This window comes from Eubalaena glacialis, chromosome 7, assembly GCF_028564815.1.
Source record: "Eubalaena glacialis isolate mEubGla1 chromosome 7, mEubGla1.1.hap2.+ XY, whole genome shotgun sequence".
In the NCBI taxonomy this organism is placed as follows: domain Eukaryota; kingdom Metazoa; phylum Chordata; class Mammalia; order Artiodactyla; family Balaenidae; genus Eubalaena; species Eubalaena glacialis.
In genome coordinates, this window is record NC_083722.1 from 101,467,977 (window position 1) to 101,488,684 (window position 20,708).

A 20,708-nucleotide genomic window follows, 5' to 3' on the forward strand; every position below is an offset into this window, starting at 1 on the left:
CCAGAGTTTTCATCTGGAAGCCCTGTCTGACCGTCCACCCCAGGGTGCCACATTTTACGTCAGTCACTTCCTGCTGGCCTGACGCTGTGCTATTTCTGTGCTTCCTCTGGAGGTTTTCCTCGTGGTGAACAAGGGACTCCTTGGGACACATACAGTTAACCTTCAAATACGTGAGATGCTGGCACCTGGTCTCCAGCCTGTTTGTCGTCTTTTTCTCCAAGCTCCCTGGGTGACCTCATCCATCCCCATGGTTCCCAGCTACCATTTATGCTAACAGCTCCTGGCCCTACCTCCGTGATCATCTCCAGATTTCTGCGCAAATCCCCGTTGGGCATCTCCACCTGTGTTAACTCTCAGTTCATGCGACCCCAACCTCGCCCATCACCTCCAGTCCTCCACCCCATTGGCCTTCTTGTGTTCTGTATCTAGGTCAGTGGACTTCCCACCGCCACCTCTGCAGTCACCTGAGCTGGAAACCTTGATGTCATCCGTCTCCTCCCTCTTGATTTTCATCAGGAAGTCATTCTGCGTCCACTCTACCTCCCAGTATTCTAATAGTCAGGACTTAGTTCAGACTTGTAATGAGCCAGACAGTTGACACCTGGAGGCTACATGACATGCCCAAAGTGACCCGGTTGGGGCTGGGGGAGCTGGGGTTGGAAACGAGGCGCTCTGGCTTCAGAATTCCTGCCCCTGACCAGCATCCTGTACCATCTGCCAGCACGGGCCACCTGAGTTCTGAGCCTGAGATGGGCTCTTCAAGGCTTCCCTGCCTCTGGACATTTCTCTCTTCCATACTGCTGTCAGTGATGCCCACCCCTCCCCCCCAGATGAAGGCCAGACCACCTCATTCCCTGTCCTAACAGCCTTCCGCGGAGGATCAAATCCACCGCCATGTTTCTGCGATCCACTGGTGCCCACGTGCCTGGCCCTGCCTGGGTTCCCACACACACCCCCGCGTTCATTGTCCTGTGGCTGCAACCTGCTCGTTTGCCCGGCCCTGGCTGTGTACTCAGATGCCTCTGCTCCGTGTGGGACGTGCCCACCTTCCCTTTGCCTGGCACGCTCCCTGAGCCCTGTTTAAATTGCCTCCTGCTCTGGAAACTTCTTGATCCCCTGAGGCAGAGGTAGTGGTCTCTTTGTCTGGGCAGTTCATTTACTTAGCAATCACCACTCTTGAAATGGAGGCTCATTGTAAGACCCGAGGAGGCAGAGATCAAGTCTGTCTTCACCCCCAGGTTCCCCAGAGAAGTCTCTGCATGTGTTGGATGAAGGGAAGTCAATCTGTATGTAACAAATAGACGTAGAGAATCCTGCTCTGTAGGGCTGCTCTGGGGATTAAATGAGATAATATATGGAAAGCACACAGCAGCTCAGAATGGTGCCTAATACGTAGTCATTGCTCACAGTTTCTTTTTGGTTGTATGTCTTCCTCTCCTCCCCCCTCCCCCCACCCAAGAGTGTAATTTCTCCCAGGGTCAAGCCTCAGTCTTACTTCCCAGCACCTGGACCATAGTGGGTGCTCAATAAATGTTCCCTGAATGAATCAAAGTCTGGACTCTATGTGGCCACCATGTTACATTCGTCGTCTTGTTCTTTTCCCAATATAAACATGAGGATGTGAAAGGAGAAAATGTGTTGTTAACGGTTATCACAATTTTAAAGAGGCACTTTCTTTAGGTGAGAGAAGGAGTTAAGTTTATCTGAACCCAAGGGAAATATATAATGTCAATTTGGAGAAATCTTCTTGTGATGCCAGAGATTCTTGATGGATCTTTTCCTTCTTTTCTTCTTTATAGTAACTATAGTTGGTGGTAATAATAATGAGTACCAAAGTCTGAACACTCACATGCCAGGAGCGAGGCTTGGTGCTTTCTCTGCGTCATCTCATTTACTCTGCGTGGTGGTCCTGTGTGGGCAGGTACTGCCTGGACCCCTTTTTGCTCAGCGGGAAATAGAGGATCTGAGAGGTCAAGTTGCTTGCTTAGGGTCACAGAGCTAGCTGGTAGTTGTGTCAGGGTTTGTTTCAACCCCACGTTCCCCAAGGAAGTCTCTGCATGTGTTGGGTAAAGGGAACTCGATCTGTACGTAATGAATAAATATAGAGAAGAGCCTGAGTTCTCAGCCCCTCTGCAGAATTTATGGCTTCTCTCTCTTTGTTCTTCTTTTTGTTAGTGGGCTCATTGTGGAGGGCGGTCTGCCTTCCAGAGAAGTCCTGGGATGGCTTGTGTGTCTTTGCTTTGGTTATATCACCGACCTGTGCATGACGGAGAAGAGAACCACGAAAGACTTTACCTTTCATCCCATTTGCCAAATAAAAATTATATGTGCCACACATGCTGCTTCCCCTCTAGCGGGTTCCAGGGTCTCAGGTCCATGAAAGTTAATGGGAAGGAAGGTCTCTTGCATAACTTCGTGGAGACAGAGGGCAGCTCATTGAATTAGGGCTCCTAAGAAAAGTTAGATTATACTGCTACAATTTTTGATTTTCACTTACATCTAAAGGAGCATATGTACTTTGGTGTAATGTGAGGCTTATTGGAGCTCATCTTTTGCCCATTTTGCATGAAGAAGCTCCATGCACTGGATTCTCCCCATATTAGAGTCTTGGGCAGGTTGAAGAATGTTTATGTGTTGCAGAAGGAAAAGGAAAGGACTTGTTGCCTTTATAAAGTGCCCGTTCCAGGGCAGGCACAGCGCATGGTGCTGCTATGTACTTGATCTGGGCTAGGTGGGATAGCCCCAATTTTGGATGGGAAAACTGAGTCCCAAAAGATCGAGGGAGGTCTTATGCAAAGTCACCCAGTTAGCAGAGCTGAGATTCGGTACCCAGGTCTATCTCCCTCAAAAACCTCTTGACTTTCTACCGTGCTGGACAGCCTTGAAGTTGCATGGGTCCAATGCCAGGGAGTTAATCAGTGCTCCACATCCACTGTGGTGCTTTGCATCCTCCAGAGCAGCGTCTTCCTCGTCATTGTTGGGAGCGGGTAGGCAGCGCTGGTTATTTGATCTGAGAAGCAAGTGGTCACTGCTTGGTCATGCAGTGAATTCTCTAAGTCAACTTAGGAACCACACGATGGAAGCACGCCCGGTTTTATAATAAGGTATGAGTTTTTCTGTAGTTGCCACTGGTGTCCTTTCTCTGGTCAGAGGTGAACTTGTCCCTAACACAGGAGAGGCTCGTGCTTGGTCATGTTTCTCTTAGTTTTCTGGAATCCATGTTGGGGGGAGTGGAGGGGCAGGAGAGTGAAAGCTGGGGTGCATTGCAGATGGCTGCGGCAAACCCCTCTACTATTTGCAGTTAGTGGCTGCATGTGTGAGTCGTATGCCTGTCTTATATTTACAGGAGGAAATATCCCGTTTAATTTTCTTTTTGCACCAAGAGCCCAAGTGTTCAGAGAACATGGTGTTTTAACACTCCCTCGGTTATCAGCTGCAGAGCGGAGGTTGTATATTGTCACATACAGTTTTCTGAGTGTATTTCTACATTGTTACCTGGCAACGTTGCCACGTCGGGGCAGGAGGGTGTATTGGTTCCTACCAGATCCGCGCTGTTTATATTATAGAAGGTCGATGGTGTTTTCCTCACAGGAATTTAGAAGAGGAGAAGGCTTGGGCTAATAGGGCTCAGTTGAGAGATGGGCTGATGTGCTGACCTAGGACCAGGGGTTCAGTGGGGCATGGTGGCTCTTGCCCTGCCTGGATGGATGCCTTGTTGTGTTGTTGACCACCTCCCAGTTCTGATGAGAAGGGAAATCCCATGGTAGGGATGATAGCCACAGCATCCCTTATTGGGGTCACCCTCTGAGCTGCTTATATCCCTATGGGGTCTTCTGTTTAGCGGATAGGATGTGTTAAAGGCCCTGTGGTTCAGAATTTGTGTGCCTAGTGGGGCCTCAGGCCATCATAGCACCCATGCCCTGTGTGCTTAACCGCATCCCTTGAAGAGATTTGTGTTCAAAACCCTTGCGTCATGGGTTTGAAAGTCCTCTCGGTTGAAGCCACACGTTCAAGGACTCAGAACATGCTTACCGAGACCAAGGGCATTGAATTCTCCAGAACCTGTAACATTTCTTGAAAAATGCTCGAGAGGGAAAAGTTCCCATGGTAACAGTTTTTTGAAAGAGTCTTGTGGCATCACTAGGTTAGACAAGATAGCAGAGTAATGGGGGTTCAGCAGCACAGCCTGTAAGCACACGCTCCTTTAAAGCTACCTCCCGGTGAAGATGCCAGAACAAGAGTCCGTCCAGCAGCCCCGGCAGCGCTGGAGGCTCTGACGGGGTTGGGGTAGATCTCAGGGCCTCCCGTTGGTGTTTCCCTCTGCACTTCTCACCTCTGTTGGCCTCCCTAAGGAGGAGGCCTTTGCATTCCACTGGCCTCTTACTGTCTTGCCTGTTGAGAAAGAAAAAGACAACTGAGTCTTCCTGGAGGTATTTAGAAACCATCAGATGGCTTTAAATGTATGTATTTTGAGTGCTCTGACCTCCTTTGAAAACCCAAGTCGTCATGTATTTGGTTTCACACGGGTCTCTGCTCTTGGGTGTTAATACAACTCCTGGCATCATCAGAAATATCCTCAGAGGGCGCCACAAGATCCCTTAAAGTTTTATTCTGCAGCAAGTAGATTTTTTGTTTTTTATACCTGAGGAGGACTTGATCCTGAGGGTTCCGAACTGGGATGACCCTCCTGAGTGTCCTTAGTGTGGAAATCTATAGTCTACTCTTTAAACTTTAAGATGATCCCTAACTGGCTGAAAGTCCTCAACCCGCAGGCTGAAGAAAACGCTGCAGAAAAAAAAACAAGGTCATGCTGCATTTTTTTGGTAAGCACAGGAATCAACAAAGAGATGTTATATAACTTCTATTTATATCCTCCTTGCTCACTATCTGCAGGCAGACAAGAGTCGCTGAGAAGGGATTTAATGAGCTCTCCGGGTTTGCTCACCTTCCTGAGCTGGTAGGAACCAGCTTGTTCTCAAGTGCGTCAGCAAAGAATCTGGCTGTGGGTGGGCGGCCAGGGTAGGTGGACGGACTTGTTGCCATGGTGTTCTTTAATTCCCCTGTCTCTCAGCCATCTCGCTCCCCCTTCCCTGACTCCTTCCTCTCCCCACCTTTTCTTTTCTTTCTTTTTTTCCCCCCAATCTATCCGCTTGCTTGTTTCTCACGCCTAGCTCAGTATTCTTGGAGCTGTCTCCAGAAACAGAATATTTTCCTTTTCCCCCTAAGAGTTCCCCATTGTGTAGCTGTAAGACATCAGAAGGGTTTTGGCTAAGGTGTCTTTTCTCCCACCTCACCTATTTCTTTTCCTAGGATATTTTTCTTTATTACCAGCCCCTTCATTATAGGGACCTGTCCTGGGAGTCTTCAAGCTCATCCGATAGAAGCTTGCCCTTTGCTCTCAGGTTGCCCCTGAACTAGATGGATTCCATTGCCCGTGGGACAGACCATCGCTCTGCCCCAGAGAAGGAGGGCTCTTGGCATTTCCATAATCTTCCTTGTGCTCTTGCCCTGGGTGGGGTGACACCTCTTATCTCATCTAGCACATTATAAGATGGAACCACGTGAAAACAAAGGAAGGCGTTTGTCCCACAGTGATAATTCCCGGAGCTTGGGCAACTTGTGTTACCTGAAGGTTGCAGGTTGCGATTACTCAGCCTGCATTAAAAAAAAGTGACTGCTCCATCCAATTCTCAGCAGGGAAGAAGAACTGCCCTCCTGGGAAGCCCCGGTGGCAGCTCCGGGGTGTCCACCTGCGCCCTGGCTGCCCTGATGGCTTTGCCTTGTCGGTCACATTCCCACCAGAGCACAGACATTTAAAAGACGTGAGTTAGGGAGGTTATAATGAAATGTTCTTAGAAAAGAATAAGTAGTTCCCGTGAGGATAGGCTTAAAAAAAAACAAAGCCGAAACCCACCCCTGCCTTGCCCAAGAGTTGTGCAATTCTTAATAGCAGTAGCCCGTTTGAATAATCAAAGGCGAGCTGACTTCCCCTTAGTAACTTCTGTTAGAGCCATCTGCATAAAATATCCCCAGATTCCAGACCAAGAAGGCAACTTTTTTTCCCCCACTCTGAGTAACTGGAGGGACTTTCCCTTTGGAACTTTTCCAGTCGAGCTAACTTCATGGTTGAGAATACTTTCTCATTAGAAACTGCCAGCGGCTAGAGTCCTGACATGGGGGCCTTAAAGACATGTCACTCACAAGCCTGGACCCTGAGCCCTCTGAGAACCTAAGTGACATTCACAGCTGGCATCGGCACTTCTGCCATGACCCTCCTTCTCACTGAGAAATCTATGCCCACGTGCATTTCCTGAGTCCTCTAAGTTCCTTTGTGAAAGTGTCAGAGCCTCTCTTGATGTTTCTCCCAGTTACCTTTGCCTGGTTTTAAATTTGTCATCAAGATGTCCCAGATGCCAGAGGGGAGAGTCCTGTAAACCATCTGATATCTTCAAGCCACTTGTTTCCCTTTGAATTCAGGACTTAAAAATTTATATCGCTGTTGGAGGAGGATGGTGCTTCAGTGGCCCTCACCATACGGTGTTTGAAAAACGTGTTTTCATTAGCCTCCTTGCAACACAAGCCCACAAACTGTTCAGCCCCGAGCTTGTAGTTATCAAGTCAGGGGTGGGAGCCAGGTTCTGAGATGGAAGGTCTACGAATGATTGTCCTTCTCGCCCCACCTTAATAATGCAAGTGTCAGCGAGGCCAGAGTAGTTAACAGTTAGCTACATGGATTAGGACCCCCAGCCAGCCTGAGCCCATCACAGAGGCCTGGGCATAAACCTGATGAGCCTCTGAGAGGTGAGAACGCCGCATTAGCCTCCTTCAGCTGGTCTTTGGCGTTCGGCGTTTTCCCCGCTTGGCAGGACTTTGAGCTTTCACGGACGGGGATCTTCTGGTTATTGAGTTAAACTTCAGCTGCCGTAGATGCAAAGCTGGACTCGATTTAAGTTTTGCAGGATGGCACGTCCTTCAGGACTATTGTGCGTTCATTAAGATAGCAGGTATTGATGGAGCACCTGCTGGGTGCCAGGCACTGGATGAGGTGGCCGTGACACAGTCCGGACTGAGATCATAGAGGGCCTGCCCTCGAGGATGTTATAGTCTAGCAGGGGAGATGGATCGTAAGCCAGTTAACAGTTAAATAAGGGAGAAGCGTGAAGAGGGAAGAGTGTCATGGAGAAGCCACTTAGGGTGGTCAGAGGAGGCTTCTCCAGGGAGATGCATTTAAGCCCAGACTTAGCAGACGAGAAGAGAACCAGTGGCGTGAAAAGCAGAGGGCAGGAGTGTTCAGACAGATGGGTTGGCATGAGCCAACATATTGCAGGACCTGAAGGAAGCCAGCGTGGTTGGAGCATAGCACTGGGGGGTGGGCAGGGGCGCGGGGCATGAGACCACTGCTCGACCCAGGTACTGAGCTTATCATCAGGTGGGAGGCTGAATTAGGTGATCTCCACGGCCCCTGCCAAGCCCTAGTCAGTGCTTCTAAAGGGCACCAAGTTGGCTCAGGCTGTAACCTACTTGGATACACGTTACTGATGCCAGAGCCATAATCTATTAAGCAGCACTTACACAGATGAGTGCCGTGTAATTTTATCCCGCCATCTCCATCCGTCTGGCCATCTGTACGTTTTACTCTTGGATCCCAAGGATGTTCTCTGCAGCCATATGGGCCCCCTGATGGGCCAGTACCCAGTGAAATGGACCTGCTGGGTTGGGAGGACTGAAAGTCCTGGAGCGTGTCCTTTGGGGTTCAGACCAGGACTGAGACCTGAGAGGTCATTTGATCGAGCAGAGGACAGCGGGTGACGGTGAGCCCTCCGTCAGGAAGGTGCTCGCTTTGCTGGATGTTTTGCTGTTTGCCAGCCAACGTCCTTGCCCCCGACAGGCCAGGGTAGATTTATTTCTTTTTGGATGTTATCCGTCGAGCAGGTGTGTCACAGTTCGGTCTGTTGAGAGCGGGGAAGGGAAAGTGTCTGGTACAGAACACCTATCAGGTGCAGGCCCTGTGCTGTAGCTTCTTGATTCCATCCTCCAGGCCTCTTGGGTGGCACTTCCCCTCCTCCTTCCTCCATTACAGATGAGGAAACCGAGGCTGCAGGTTAATAAATGCCCTGTCCATACCTGCCCAGTTCCTCAGCCACCCCTGTCCATCTGCTTGTACCTTGCTGAGTGTGCAGGGCATGGAGCCCTTTCTCTGAGCCCCTGCTGCTCTCCGTACAAACACAGAGAATGGGCGCGCAAAGGATTCTTCTTGACGTCGACATAAAGCTCAAGTTGGATGCCCTGGGGAACCTTGGTGATTTTAGGGCAGAAAATGTCGGTCAGTGTTGATTGATTGGCCCTGAGGTAACCAGGATAGAAATAAGACCAAAGAGCGAAGGTCTTATCCTCCGACTCCTGTGTCAGTTCTTTCTTGATAATGCGGATGGAACCCCCAAGTGAAGCGGGAAGGGACAGCAGCCGCGTCACCCCTAGGCTCTGGGCAGGGGATCCACCTGAGCCCTCCTTTGCTGATGCCCGGGGTGCGTTTCTTGCTGATGGAGTTTTCGCAGCACCTCTTGCATCGTTCTTTTCAGGTCTCATGATACACATTGGAGGCTCACTGAGAAGGCCTCTGTCCCCCTGCCACAGATCCCACAGCAAGGCTGTGGGCGAGCTGACATGAGACCTGAGAGTGTCACCTGAACCACCAGAAGGCACTTTGGTTAAATCATAGAATCAGTCCTGGAGGACACCCTTGGAGACTAGTGTGCGTCTCCAGCAGCCCCAGACGTGCACTGATACTGATTTTCTTCTTCTCTAGTTGAGTAGATGTCTGTAGACCGAGATTCCAAAACCTCCCTGAGTACTTTAACAGAAGTCGTCCCTGAGGTCTAACCAAAGTCTCGTCTGCTTCACAGTGCCTTTCTTTTTTATGAACCTCATGTTGGCTTGTAGAGCAACCAAAGTACCTTCCTGTACTTAAAAGAAATTTCCCAAGGAGGTCCCTGCCGCAATCTCCCGTCGCTTCAGGCAAATTTGGGGTTGCTTCTGTTTCCCACTTTACTGGTCATCACTGTTTTTCTCTGGAGGCTCTTTGTTTTCCTGCCTGTGGCTGGAAGGGACAGACGGCTGTGCCAGTGCACCCCGCAAAGTGTGCTGGCCTTTGGCTTCTGTAAGGAGGTTTGAGAATTGAACCCAGAGAAAATTTGGAGTCCCCTTACCTTCTTGTCCCTGGGTCTTCTAGAATGAAGGCTGACCTGCCTCCCTGGAATCTGTGTGATTTTACTCTTAAATATTGCTAGAGATGTTACTGCTGACAGTTTACCTACACATCCAGGGGCTTTGTAAGATAACACCTTCAAAAAATTTTTTTTTAGGAAGTACAGTCAGTTGGTTGAGGTGTCATGGATGCGTATGTGGGAAACTGTCATGATCCACACGGGGGAGGGGGGGACCAGACTGCTTACCAGATCGGGCAGACTTTCCTGGCCAGTGCTGTTTCCTGTGGGCCCCGGGGGACAGGTACGGAGAGGTGTTAAGCTCTCAGGTCTCAGAAGAAAAGTGGTTCTTAGGGAACAGGTGGGACCTTGCTGCTTGCTAAAACCAGAATTAACTCACCTTGAAAAACATCATGAAGATCCAGTGCTTTGGTATTGACCTTGGAGCTCAGGCCCTTCCCTGGAGCCCAGTGCCCAGATTAATTTGGTCTTCCTTGTCCTCCAGCCCCTCTCTCAGGCCTTGGGGATCAGCGATGAGCAGACGGTGGCCTCCGTCCAGCCCTGGCAGGGAACAGGAGTTGAAACACGCTGTTTTTGTCTGAGTTATCAAGAGATGGCTCTACAGTTTGGATGAGGGAGGAACTCTTTTCAGAAAAATGAAGTTGAAATGTCAGTGCCTTTACAACCCATACTTCGTTCACTTCATCACTTCCTTCTTTTCTGTTTTAAAGTTTATATTATTTCTGAACTCATTAAAGCTGGCAACATCCTCAGAGACATCGGTGAGCTGAGACTTGCAGGTGTTTACTGGTTGAAACCCATCAAACCTTGCTAAAAAAATGTCCTTAGAGTGAGTGATCATTTATACCAGGGGAGTGTTTGATTCTTAATGCCCTCTTCACTAATTATTAGATTCTTTTCAAATATCATACTTTTCCTGAAGTCAAGAATAGTTGAAGATATTGGAAAAACAGTTCATGCTGAAAGGCTTGGGCCTGTCCAGGGGGAGGGTCTGACACCATTCTGCCTCGGGTGTATTACACTTTGAGAAGTGGAAGCAAAAACATTTGTCTCTGTGTCTAACGGAATCTGAATGGCGTCTGTAACTAGTGGAATTCCAGCTGGATTTTTTTTTTAACTTCCTTCATTGTGACAGTTACTGGGAAAGGCTCTTCAGTGTGTTTTTACTGTCAGTTTACAGGCCATCGTGACCTACCAGTACAAGCTGGGCTTGTTTATCTTTGGATGTTTTGGGGACACTAGACTTTGGTCATCGCATAACACCCAGCACATTAGTCGATCCACCTATCTTACCTGCTAACTGATTTCCTTTGAAAGTGGTATTGATAGATTATACACCCTGCATTTGAGTAGCTTCCCGTAGTAATCAAAGTGCGTTTCACATAGTGTTTCATAACTGCAACCTTGATGGACCCCCTCCATGTGATGCACACAAGGCAGGTGGTAAGAGTCATGTTTTTCAGGTAAGGAACCTAGGGCACAAATCCAGTTAAGCAAATTGCCCAAGTTCACGTAGCTGGTTATCGAGGAGCAATGGCTAAAATTCAGGTTTCCAGACTTGCAATTCTCCAGGCTCCTGTGCCTAAAGCATGTGTGTTTTATCACCTGGTTCCTGGTACATGATCTTTGGGTTTTGATTGTTGTCATGGGTTTCTAAGAAAGGGACCTACGGTGGTCATTGAGTGACAGTGGTTCGGTGAACAACCTGTAACCCCCAGCCCCGGCAAAGCTTCAACTAGCAAAAGAGGCTTGTTTGGGAGCCCAGATTAACAAGAGCATCAGGCCTTGCAAGAAAGTTGGGGCATTCACATGTGTTCCTACCATGGCTATTCTTTCCTGTGAGAAGAGTCTGTGAGACTCTCTGCTGTGCAGCTGAGAGACCGGGGCTGGTGGGTAGGGAGTGCATTATAAAAAGCCAAAAGGTGTTTGGAGTTTGACACACTCTGGCTCAGGTGAGAGGTGTTGAACAAAGCAGGGGCGTTGAGAGCATGGGCTGAGGTGTCAGACCCGTGGGGCTTGAGTCCTGGGGCACCACCACCACTTCCTAGCTGTATGGCTTGGCAAGTTATTTAACCTCTTTGAGCCTCAGTTTCCTCATCTGTAAAGTGGGGATAGTGGTAGCCCCTACCTCATGGGGTAGTTAGAAGGGTTAAATGAGATACTGTATACAAAGCACTTAGGTAGGTGCCAAGCAAATCAGAAAGCTTCAATTATTGTTCACTGTAATTTACAGATCAGGGGTCCCCAGGAAGTGATGAAGTCTCAGTTAATCACAGGTATAGGAAGAGAACCCCACAAGGTAAACCCCACACTTGGGTAGCCATTGCTGTCACTCTGTCACCCGCAGAGCCTCTGAACAAGCTGGACAGGAATGGCTTGGTCTGTTTGGAGACATCCCTTCAAGTCCTGGAGACTCCAGAGCCGAGGCCGAGGTCCCCGTGTGCCAGAGGCAGAGTAAAAAGAGAAAAAGTCAGACTCCAGGGAGGAATTTCCATCTGCTCCTGGAAGCACAAGGATTCAGCACTGTTCAGCAGTCACATTTTTCAAATTCTTGCATTTAGCCTGAGAATTTAATTCATTCTGCCGCAGATAAGTGAGCACGCAGAGTGAATGTCATGGGCTGTGTACCAGGCAGTCAGATAGAAAAGCTCATTCTCTGGAGTCTCTGAAGGCTCAGTGTGAGGGTTTCTAGAAGGTGGACTGCTGCCGGGTGAAATGCTTTCCTTTGGGGAAGGATCAAAGTCTCGAAGCTGTCCCAGGAGCGCCGGGGACTGCTCCCCCCATACCATCCCCTCTCCCGCCAGACCTGTCCTGGATCACCTCCACCTCTGCTTCCTGCTGCTGCCACTTCCTTTATCTGAGATGCTCGTAAAGGGCCCCTCCCGTGTCCCTGCAGGTGCAGGCTGGCTGGCTGGCTCTGGGTTCCGAGGTTCCAAGACTGTCTTTGCCCTCCTCCCCCCAAGTCTCTGAATTCTGGGGAAGATGGCTTTTCAATAAGGTGCTGATTCGCTCACCTTCCCTGTTGTATGTCCAGCACATGGCGAAGGCCCGTGGCTCCCATTCTTCTCCCCCCACCCCATCCTGCACGCTTCCGGCCTATTGTTTAGAGGAGCTGCCAGTTGTCTGCCGGTCCCTAACTTCGGGCCGCCTCTGGTTTCAGGAGCTGGGTGGACCTGTCATAAATCACGCTCTGTTCCTTTGCAAGGACTTGGCTGGGCATCGAGGGTGGCTGCCAGGCTAATCAAGGGATATCTTATTATTTTCAAGAGTGATCTGAAAGGGTGGTTTCCTTATTATTTTAAACTAAGACCTCAGTTCTTAAGTCCCCATACAGCTCAAGCAGCCCGAGGAGGGCAAACTGTGTCCACTCGACAGTTATCTGAGAGCAGGAATGAAATTCGAGCTGCTTGCTGTGTCACCCAGCCACCACCGAGCCTGGGCAAAGGGACTGGCTCGAGCAGGCAGGAGACGTGGGCTCTGTATGGCCTTGAGATGTCTGTTTCCCTCCTGGGCCTCAGTTTACCCCTCTGTAAAATGTGAAGGGCTGGACTAAATGGGTACTTCCCAAACAGCGTTCTGTGGAGCCCTGGCGTTGCAAGGAGGAGTTGCAGTGATGTGAGGGGCATCCTCCGTGCTGTGTTTCAGGCTGAGCAGTTCTGCCTGTATCTCTCTTATACCGGGGTCCTCATGGAAGATGGTGTTAGGGGACGGAGGAGGAGCAGGGTTTCCCTACTGGGAAAAACATCTGGAAATGTCTGGAATAGAGTGCTTCCAGCTTTAACCTTCTGTGATCCGTATTTTCTGTTTTGTGGGGATTGTTTTTAAGCCTGGCTTACAGTGGCCATACCTGGGTCCCCTCCCACCTCTGTCCCCCAGAGCTTCCATGGAGGTGGCCGCTGCAGGTGGTCACTTTCTCACCTGGCCCAACCCCGGCTTCCTTCCCTAAGGCCACTCCAAACATGGACCTGTTGTCCGTGATGTTGGCATTGACGCTGTGTCTGCCCCCAAACCCACCCTCGTTTTTTTGGAGTTGCCTGCCGATCACTGGGGCTGGTGTTCCGTGTGGTCACTAAGAAGGCAGGCGGTGCACAGGGCCTTGAGTGCAGAGGCAGGGAGCGGGCGTGGCTCTGCCACACGTCAGCTGACCTCTCCTGACCCCAGCTCTCCTGTCTATAACGTGATGGATTTATGAATGGTGATATCTATCTTGGCAATCTCCTAGAGCGCTGATGAGACAGGTTATGTGAAGAGGGCTTTGGAATCACATGCGATTTGGAGATAAGCAGAGGGTGAAGAAAGATGGGCCATGAGGGCGGCAGACGCAGACCCCTCTGCAAGGGGAGATGGCCTCTGAGGGTGGCCCCTCGTCTGGACAGCCTTGACAAAGTTCTCTAGCCTTCGGGTAACAAAGCAGTTTTTTTTTCCCTTCTCTTCCTTTTTATTGTGATATGATTTACATACGATAATATGTAGAGATTTTAAGTGTACAATTTGATCAGATTTGACAAATGTTTATACCTGTCGTATTTGTTTTCAATGGCTGCTGTAACGAATTACTGAAGTCTTAGTGGCTTAATAAGACAGCCAGATTTTTTTATCTTACAAGTTCGACATGAGTCTTAACTAGACTAAAAATCAAGGTGTCAGCGGGGCTGTATTCCTTTCTGGAGGCTCCGGGGGAGAATCCGTTTCCCTGTCTTTCCCAGTTTCTAGAGGCCCCTTGGCTGCGGCCCCTTCCTCATCTTCAAAGCCAGCGATGCTGAGTGGAGTCCTTCTCACACCGTATCACTCTACCCTCCTCTTCTACTTTTAAGAACCCTTGTGATGACACTAGCCCCTCTGAATAATCCAGCATAATCTCCCTATTTTAAGGTTAGCAACCTTAATTCCATCTGCAACCTTATTCCCCTTTGCCATGTAAGGTGACATATTCACAAGTCCCAGGGATTAGGGTCTGGACATCTTTTCAGGGATGGGGGTGCATTCTTCTCTCTACCACACCTGTGTGACCTCCACCCCAATCAAGACATTTTCTTCACTCCAGAAAGTTCTCTTGTTTCCCTTTTAGTCACTTCCCATTCACCTGCCCCCCGTTTTGCTTTCTCTTACCTGGGACTAATGTTGCCTGCTCTAGGCCAGGTTTATTTGGAAGTGGGTGCTCAAACCTGCTGGGTGGGGTGGAGTGCAAAGTTTGGAGAAGTGAAACAGTCTCTCCATGGCTCTTGGCTCTAGGTTTTGGGGGTGGAGGTTGGGGTGTGATTCACTGAAATACGCCCATGGAGGGAGGTAGACCAGTGCCCACGAAGAGCCTGAGGCGGGTCGGGGCCGAGTCCCCGCCTGCTCTGGTCTGAGGTCCCACCCGCTTCTGGGGAAACAGTCCTGAGGAGGGCGCCCCCTTCCCACCCGCAGGTCCTCCGAGCACATTGTGACGGAAGCAGGTGGAATGAACAGGTCTGTGAGCCGTGTGTGGGGCCTGGTCTCACCGAGTCCAGATGACACCAGGCACCAGGGAGGGGCAGCGAGGGTCTCCAAGAGCCCCTGGCCTGGGCCTGCTCCCCGGCCCCCATGCCTTCCCCCGGCACAGCCCCTGATCGGGGACCGGGGGTCCTTAGTTCCTCCACATGCCTCCGTTTTCACTTCTCCTCCCGTACGAGGTACCAGCACTTCCCCTCTGGAGCCCAGATGTCTTCCTTCCAGGGCGTCTACTGAGCTTCTCCGTTGGGGCCCCTGCAGCCCCGCTGTCACCCCTCCTCGCTGCTCTGCCACTTCCCAGGCCCGTGCCTCTCACGGTGTCCTGGGAAGGCGACATTTGTCACAGTGTGGGCTTCTCGGGCATGCTCCACACCTGATGCACATTATCTTAAAGACCCAAAAGGGTCTCCTGATCTCAAAAAGGAGTAATAGTAACAACTGCTTCATCAGGGGCTGTGTGTGAGGTGACACGCACGAAGGTGCACACCAAGTTCCCAGCACCTCGTCGGGTCAGCCGTTGGGAGTGTTGCTATGATTATCTCAGGTCTTCATAACCACCCGTGAAGGGCACACCCTGTTATGGTGCCCATTTTGCAGATGAGAAGATTTGGGTTTCGGAGACGTTGTCACTTTCTGAGGTGACACTGGCTCGAGAGCGGTGGAGCCGAAGGCCGGTCTCTCTGGCAGCTCTCACCACTTAGCTGCTTGGGTGATGCCTTTGCTGTGCGGTTTTCACATGATACTAATGTCATGGTAGTACGAAACCAACACAGTCAGCGGGCACTGGGCTAAGCACGTCGTGTGCACCTTGGCAGCCCTTCCACGTGGGTTCAGAGAGGTTGAGTAATTTGCCCAGGGTCACAGAGCCAGTGGATGAGGGACCCCAGCCTTGAACCCAGGAGGTCCAACTGGAAAGCCTGCCCTACTAACCCCTCCGTTAAGAGACGTTTCCTTCCTTCGAAGCACTGGTGGTATCTCTCCTCTTGATTCTTACTAAGAGGTGTGATGGAGTTGGCCTCTCATTTCAGCTTGACGGCCGGATGCCTCGGAGCCGAGCCCAAGACTCCCGGAATCACCTCACCCATCCTCCAGCCCCCATCCTTGCTTGATGTCGGTTTTCTGTGCTTACTCATGTCACTGTACCCCGCTGTCCACTCTACCGTTTTCTTGACTGTGTTCTGTTTATAAAGCAGCTTCAAATCCTTGAGGGACGGGGACTGTTATAAACAGTGCAAAATAAATATACTGGCCGCTGTGGAAACGTATGTAGAAGCCCATAATCCTCAGTGCCTTGCCCTTCTCTCGTTTTATAAGAGGTGTCCTTGCCCTGACCCTGTCAGGCGACAGGGGCTGGGTTAACCAGCTAGACGTGAAGCAGTGCCTTTGTAGCAGGTGATGGGTGGGTGTGTACTCTTGCACTCTTACCGATGACAGATGGCAGGCTTTGGCTCTTTATTTATTTACTTATTTACTTAAAGTGCACTTGTTTTCTTGAATGACCGGAGTGTCCAAGGATGCTTTTTAAGTTGCCTCCATGCCATGAGGAGACCTAAGGGGCAGCAACTGAAGTTCATTGCCCCGAGCAGCCGCCGCCTCGTGCAGTCCCCTCCTGACCCCGTGTGCGTGAGATGCTGTGTGACGCCTCTTGGTGGAAAATGTAATCACTGTATTTAGGTGGCTATGGGTTGAGGTCTTAGTCCCCCGCACATCTCCTCTTGTTTGTCTGCGGAAGCACTGGCTCTCAAAGAAGTGAACAATTGGAACTTGGTTTCTCGCGTTAGAGGATATGAGAAATAAGAATCTACAGTATGGCGGGAATTTATTTCTGCCGCAGCCACTGAATATAAGTAGGATCTGATGGGGGGGGTTGGCGAGTCAAGAGGAGCCATAAAGTGTTGAGTTGTATTCATTCTTTCATCAAATCATTATAGAGCACCTTCTGTGTGCTGGGCCTCTTCTGGGTGTTCTGACGACAGCTGTGAACCATATAGGCAAGGCTCCTGCCCTCTTGGAGCTTACACTCTGCCCAAGACAGACAGTAAGTAGGTGAACAGTAAATACAAGTGTCGTTTCAGGGGCCAATTGCTATGAAGGATAAAATAGAGCATGTGAGAATAAACAGCTGGCGTGGCTGCTGCGTTAGTAGGACGGTCAGGGGTGGTTTTCTTGAGTCGGTGATGTTAATGCTGTGACTGAAAGATGAGGGCCCTCCAGCCATGGGAAGAGCCAGGAAGAACAGGGCAGTGGCGTTGAGTGTCTGCTACTGTTTGCCAACACTCTGTTGAGTCAGTGGTTAAAAGGCTATTTTAGTGAAAGTCCTTAGGGTGACTGTTGAATGACTGTGTCTTTTTCCTACCAAGCCGCCAGTTTCATGGGGCGCAGGCCTCTTTTTGCTCAGCATTGTTTCTCCTATAATGGGCGTAATCCCTGACTCATGACAGGTGCACGGTAAATAGTGGATGGACGGATGGACAAACGGAAGCCTAAAAGAAAACAGAGGGAAGTAAAGGGCAGTGGAGCACACTAGAGACTCGAGCTTGGTTCACAGAGTGGGAGCGTTGGAGGACTCAGTGACACACAGAATGATGAGGCCGAGCAGGAGGCAGGCAGTGACTTGTAAACTGGCATTTGGGAGTGGCTGGAGGAGAAAAGACAGAACCAGAGAGCACAAGTAGGAAGGCTGGATCCTGTGTTGTTTGTAAGAAACAACCAGAGGGAAAGAAGAACAGGGAGAGGGAAAAGAAAGGGCACGATCAAGAAGAGCTTGGTGGGCCAATGAGGCAGATATTTGTCAGGGTAGCATATGGGCTAGTGGCTAGAAGAAGGGTCACAGTGACTGAAGTTGCATGTTGGCAGATGGAAACATGGTGGCCCTCAGGGCGGGGGCAGGTGCTGAATCAAGCACTGGGTGTGGCGGGGTGAGAGATGGAGCAGTTAAGGGGCTTCACGAGGCTGGTAAGATGTTGTTTTTTTCTGGGATTGCAAGCCTCGGGTTACCTTCTGTAAGGAAGTGCCATCTTTCCAAATGGGGGAGGATATGAAATTGGCAGAAAGCTCCAACTGGGAGAAGCAAATATATTGTTTGGAGCCTTGTTTTATTCCTCTGGAAATTGACCGTATTGTATTTTTATGTAAATAATTCACAACAGCGTGGTATTTGTAAAGGGGTGAAAAGAGAGTGCTCACAAATGAAGTTGAGATACCATATTGTGTTTTTATATCAACAATGTATACTATTGCTTGCAGTGGGTCCAAAAACAAATGTGTATTCAAGACGCGAGCTACCTGTTGTTAATTGTTAGCTTTTTCATCTAACCACCCTTTACCTGCCCTTTAAAACCTGATTCGAAAATCACCTTTTTCACGACAATTTTGGGATCACTCCAGCCCAATGTCATCCTTGCCAGCTCGTGAGCTTCTATAATATAATTGTCTGTGTAGCTTCTGGAGCACGTTTTACGCATTTAAGCCCTCTTTATGGACGTGTCATGCTAACCTGGTATGGAGCCCTATGGGGGCAGGTAGCACGTCTTACTCATCTGTATATATTCACAAGGCTTTGTAAAGAGGAGGGCTCATAGAAGTCCTTAAACACATGACTGGCCCTGCAACAATCACCAAAAATACATTCTGTTTCCATTGTTAGTGGAGTTGATTTATATGTGTGTAGGGGTTGTGCTTCATTGGCTGAAATCTGCCCAGCACCCCTTAGCATGCTTCCCAAGCCTATATGACTGATTCAGCCAAGGAATGGCAGTTTGCTTTTAAAGGCTCTGTGTAGAAAACCTCAGGCTGTAGAAGCCAGAGAATGACAGTGCATGGAACAGTGTTTAACCCTGGTCCAAAGTTAGACCGTTTTTGAGGTTTTGTGTCTGGCTCTGATCTCCACGAGGTTTTGGTGTCCTGAGTGGGATTCAGTAACTGGTGTGTCACAGTGTTGAAAAAGCTGTGGGTTTTCCTTGGCAGCACTCCTTTTTCTGCCGGTTGACAGAAGATAAGAAGTCGGAGAAATTCTTCAAGGTCTTCTATGACCGAATGAAGGTGGCCCAGCAAGAAATCAAGGCAACGGTGACAGTGAACACCAGTGACTTGGGAAATAAAAAGAAAGATGACGAGGTAGACAGGGATGCCCCATCACGGAAAAAAGGTAAATGCGCCCCTGCATGCAGCTCTTCAGTCAGCTGGATTGTGAACATGGGAGGAATCCCTGGTTTTCCTTTAGTTTATACACGACTTCTAGACTCCAAACTGTTTTCTGACTGGGGCTTTCAGAAGAAGAAAACCAATCTGGTTGTGATATAATTCTTCCTGTGTAACCTGAACTGAATTCCTGCTGCTTTGGAGGCTCCTCTTGTTTAATAAACTAGCATACATTCTTCTTTGTCAAACTCAAGGTTTTATTGGCAGGAAATCCATTAATAATCTTTTCCTGTAATTTCCATTTAACGTTAGAGAAAGTTGTGGAATATGCACTTTAAAACTGGCTGTCGTCCTTTGTCAGCTAATCCTCCCTTATTTTCTGAAATATTTGAAAGTTCATAAAGCTTTTTATCCATTATCCCCCTTGAAGAGAAGTTACACTGGGGAGTGGGTAGACCCAAAAGTGTTGGAGTCAAATGGCCTTGAATAGGTCTGAGTCTCGTTTTTTTAAGTTTAGAGCTGAGTTTCTCAGCCACAGCACATGGGACATCTGGAGAATTCGTTGGTATCAGGGCTGCCCTGTGCATAGCAGGCTGTTTAGCAGCATATGTGGCCTTGACCCAGTAGATACCAGTAGCCCACCCCCAACTTAAAATCTCTCCAGATATTGCCTGTCGTCCCCTGGGTGGAGATGGGGTCAAAGTCATCCCTAGTTGATCACCACTGGTCTAGAATGGGGATAAAGAGAAGAAAAAGAAGAAAGGCTAACATTTACTGAGTGCTTTCTATGAACCAGGCACTGTCCAAAGTCCTTTACATGTGTTACTTCATTTAGAACTCAAGTCGACATTGTAAAATCGATAAAATCGTTATCCCCATTTTACAGATGAGGAAGCTGAGGCATAGGGATGGTAATTAACTTGTAGGATATGGAGCTAGTAAGGATATGGAGCTAGTAAGTTCTAGAGCCAGGATTTGAACCCAGGCAGTCTGGCTACAGAGTCTAATGCTCCTAACTCTAGTGCCTGGTTACCTTACAGGGTTACTCTGAAGATTCGATGAGGTAATAAACATCAAGTGCTTAATCACGGTGCCTTGGGGCTTAGTAAAGGGCTCCATCAATTGTTGTATAAGAACAGTAATTACAGTTTGCTTAGCTTATGTTGACTGTCTCAGGAACATTCTAGAGGAAGACTTCACTGATGTTCTTCCCATTTTACAGATGAGGAAGCTGAGGCCCAGAGTCATAGATGTATGAGGTTGACAGAACCTCTGCTGCTTTTCCTCTAAACCACAGAGCAAGTGTAGGTGACATGTTAAAGCCACCAGCAACCTGGAAGGGCTCAACTTACTTTTAATCCTAAGAGGTGAGAGAAGATGGTGCCTTCTTGGAGCGTTTTGCCAACCTTGAGAGACTCTCGGGTGAATTCCAGAACTTAGGTCTCTGAACGTCATCTTTGGCGTGGTGAATAGTGTTCCTGGGATTCGGCAGCATTGACCATCTTACATTTGCGTTCTAGCCAAAGAGCCCACGACACAGATAACGGAAGAGGTCCGGGATCAGCTCCTGGAGGCCTCTGCCGCCACCAGGAAAGCCTTCACCACCTTCAGAAGGGAGGCTGACCCCGACGATCACTACCAGTCAGGGGAGGGCGCCCAGGCCACAGCAGACAAGACCAAGGACGACCTGGAGATGAGCGCGGTCATCACCATCATGCAGCCCATCCTCCGCTTCCTGCAGCTCCTGTGCGAAAACCACAACCGGGACCTACAGGTGAGGGCCGGGGGGCAGCGGGGGTCCCAGCTCCTCACAGCTGCCGCCGCTTACTGTGACATCTCAGCTCCCCTCCTTTCAGCCCGTCTCTTCGAGCT

General features: G+C 49.5%; 1 protein-coding gene across 1 annotated transcript in view; it reads left to right on the forward strand.

The window, feature by feature from the left end:
• ITPR1 (inositol 1,4,5-trisphosphate receptor type 1) overlaps positions 1-20,708 on the forward strand; it is a 319,709-nt gene that overhangs the window by 229,038 nt on the left and 69,963 nt on the right. The window contains exons 42-43 of the mRNA XM_061197169.1: positions 18,663-18,843; positions 20,357-20,610. Of these exons, the coding sequence (XP_061053152.1) occupies positions 18,663-18,843; positions 20,357-20,610 (435 nt within the window). The remainder of the gene's footprint in view (positions 1-18,662; positions 18,844-20,356; positions 20,611-20,708) is intronic.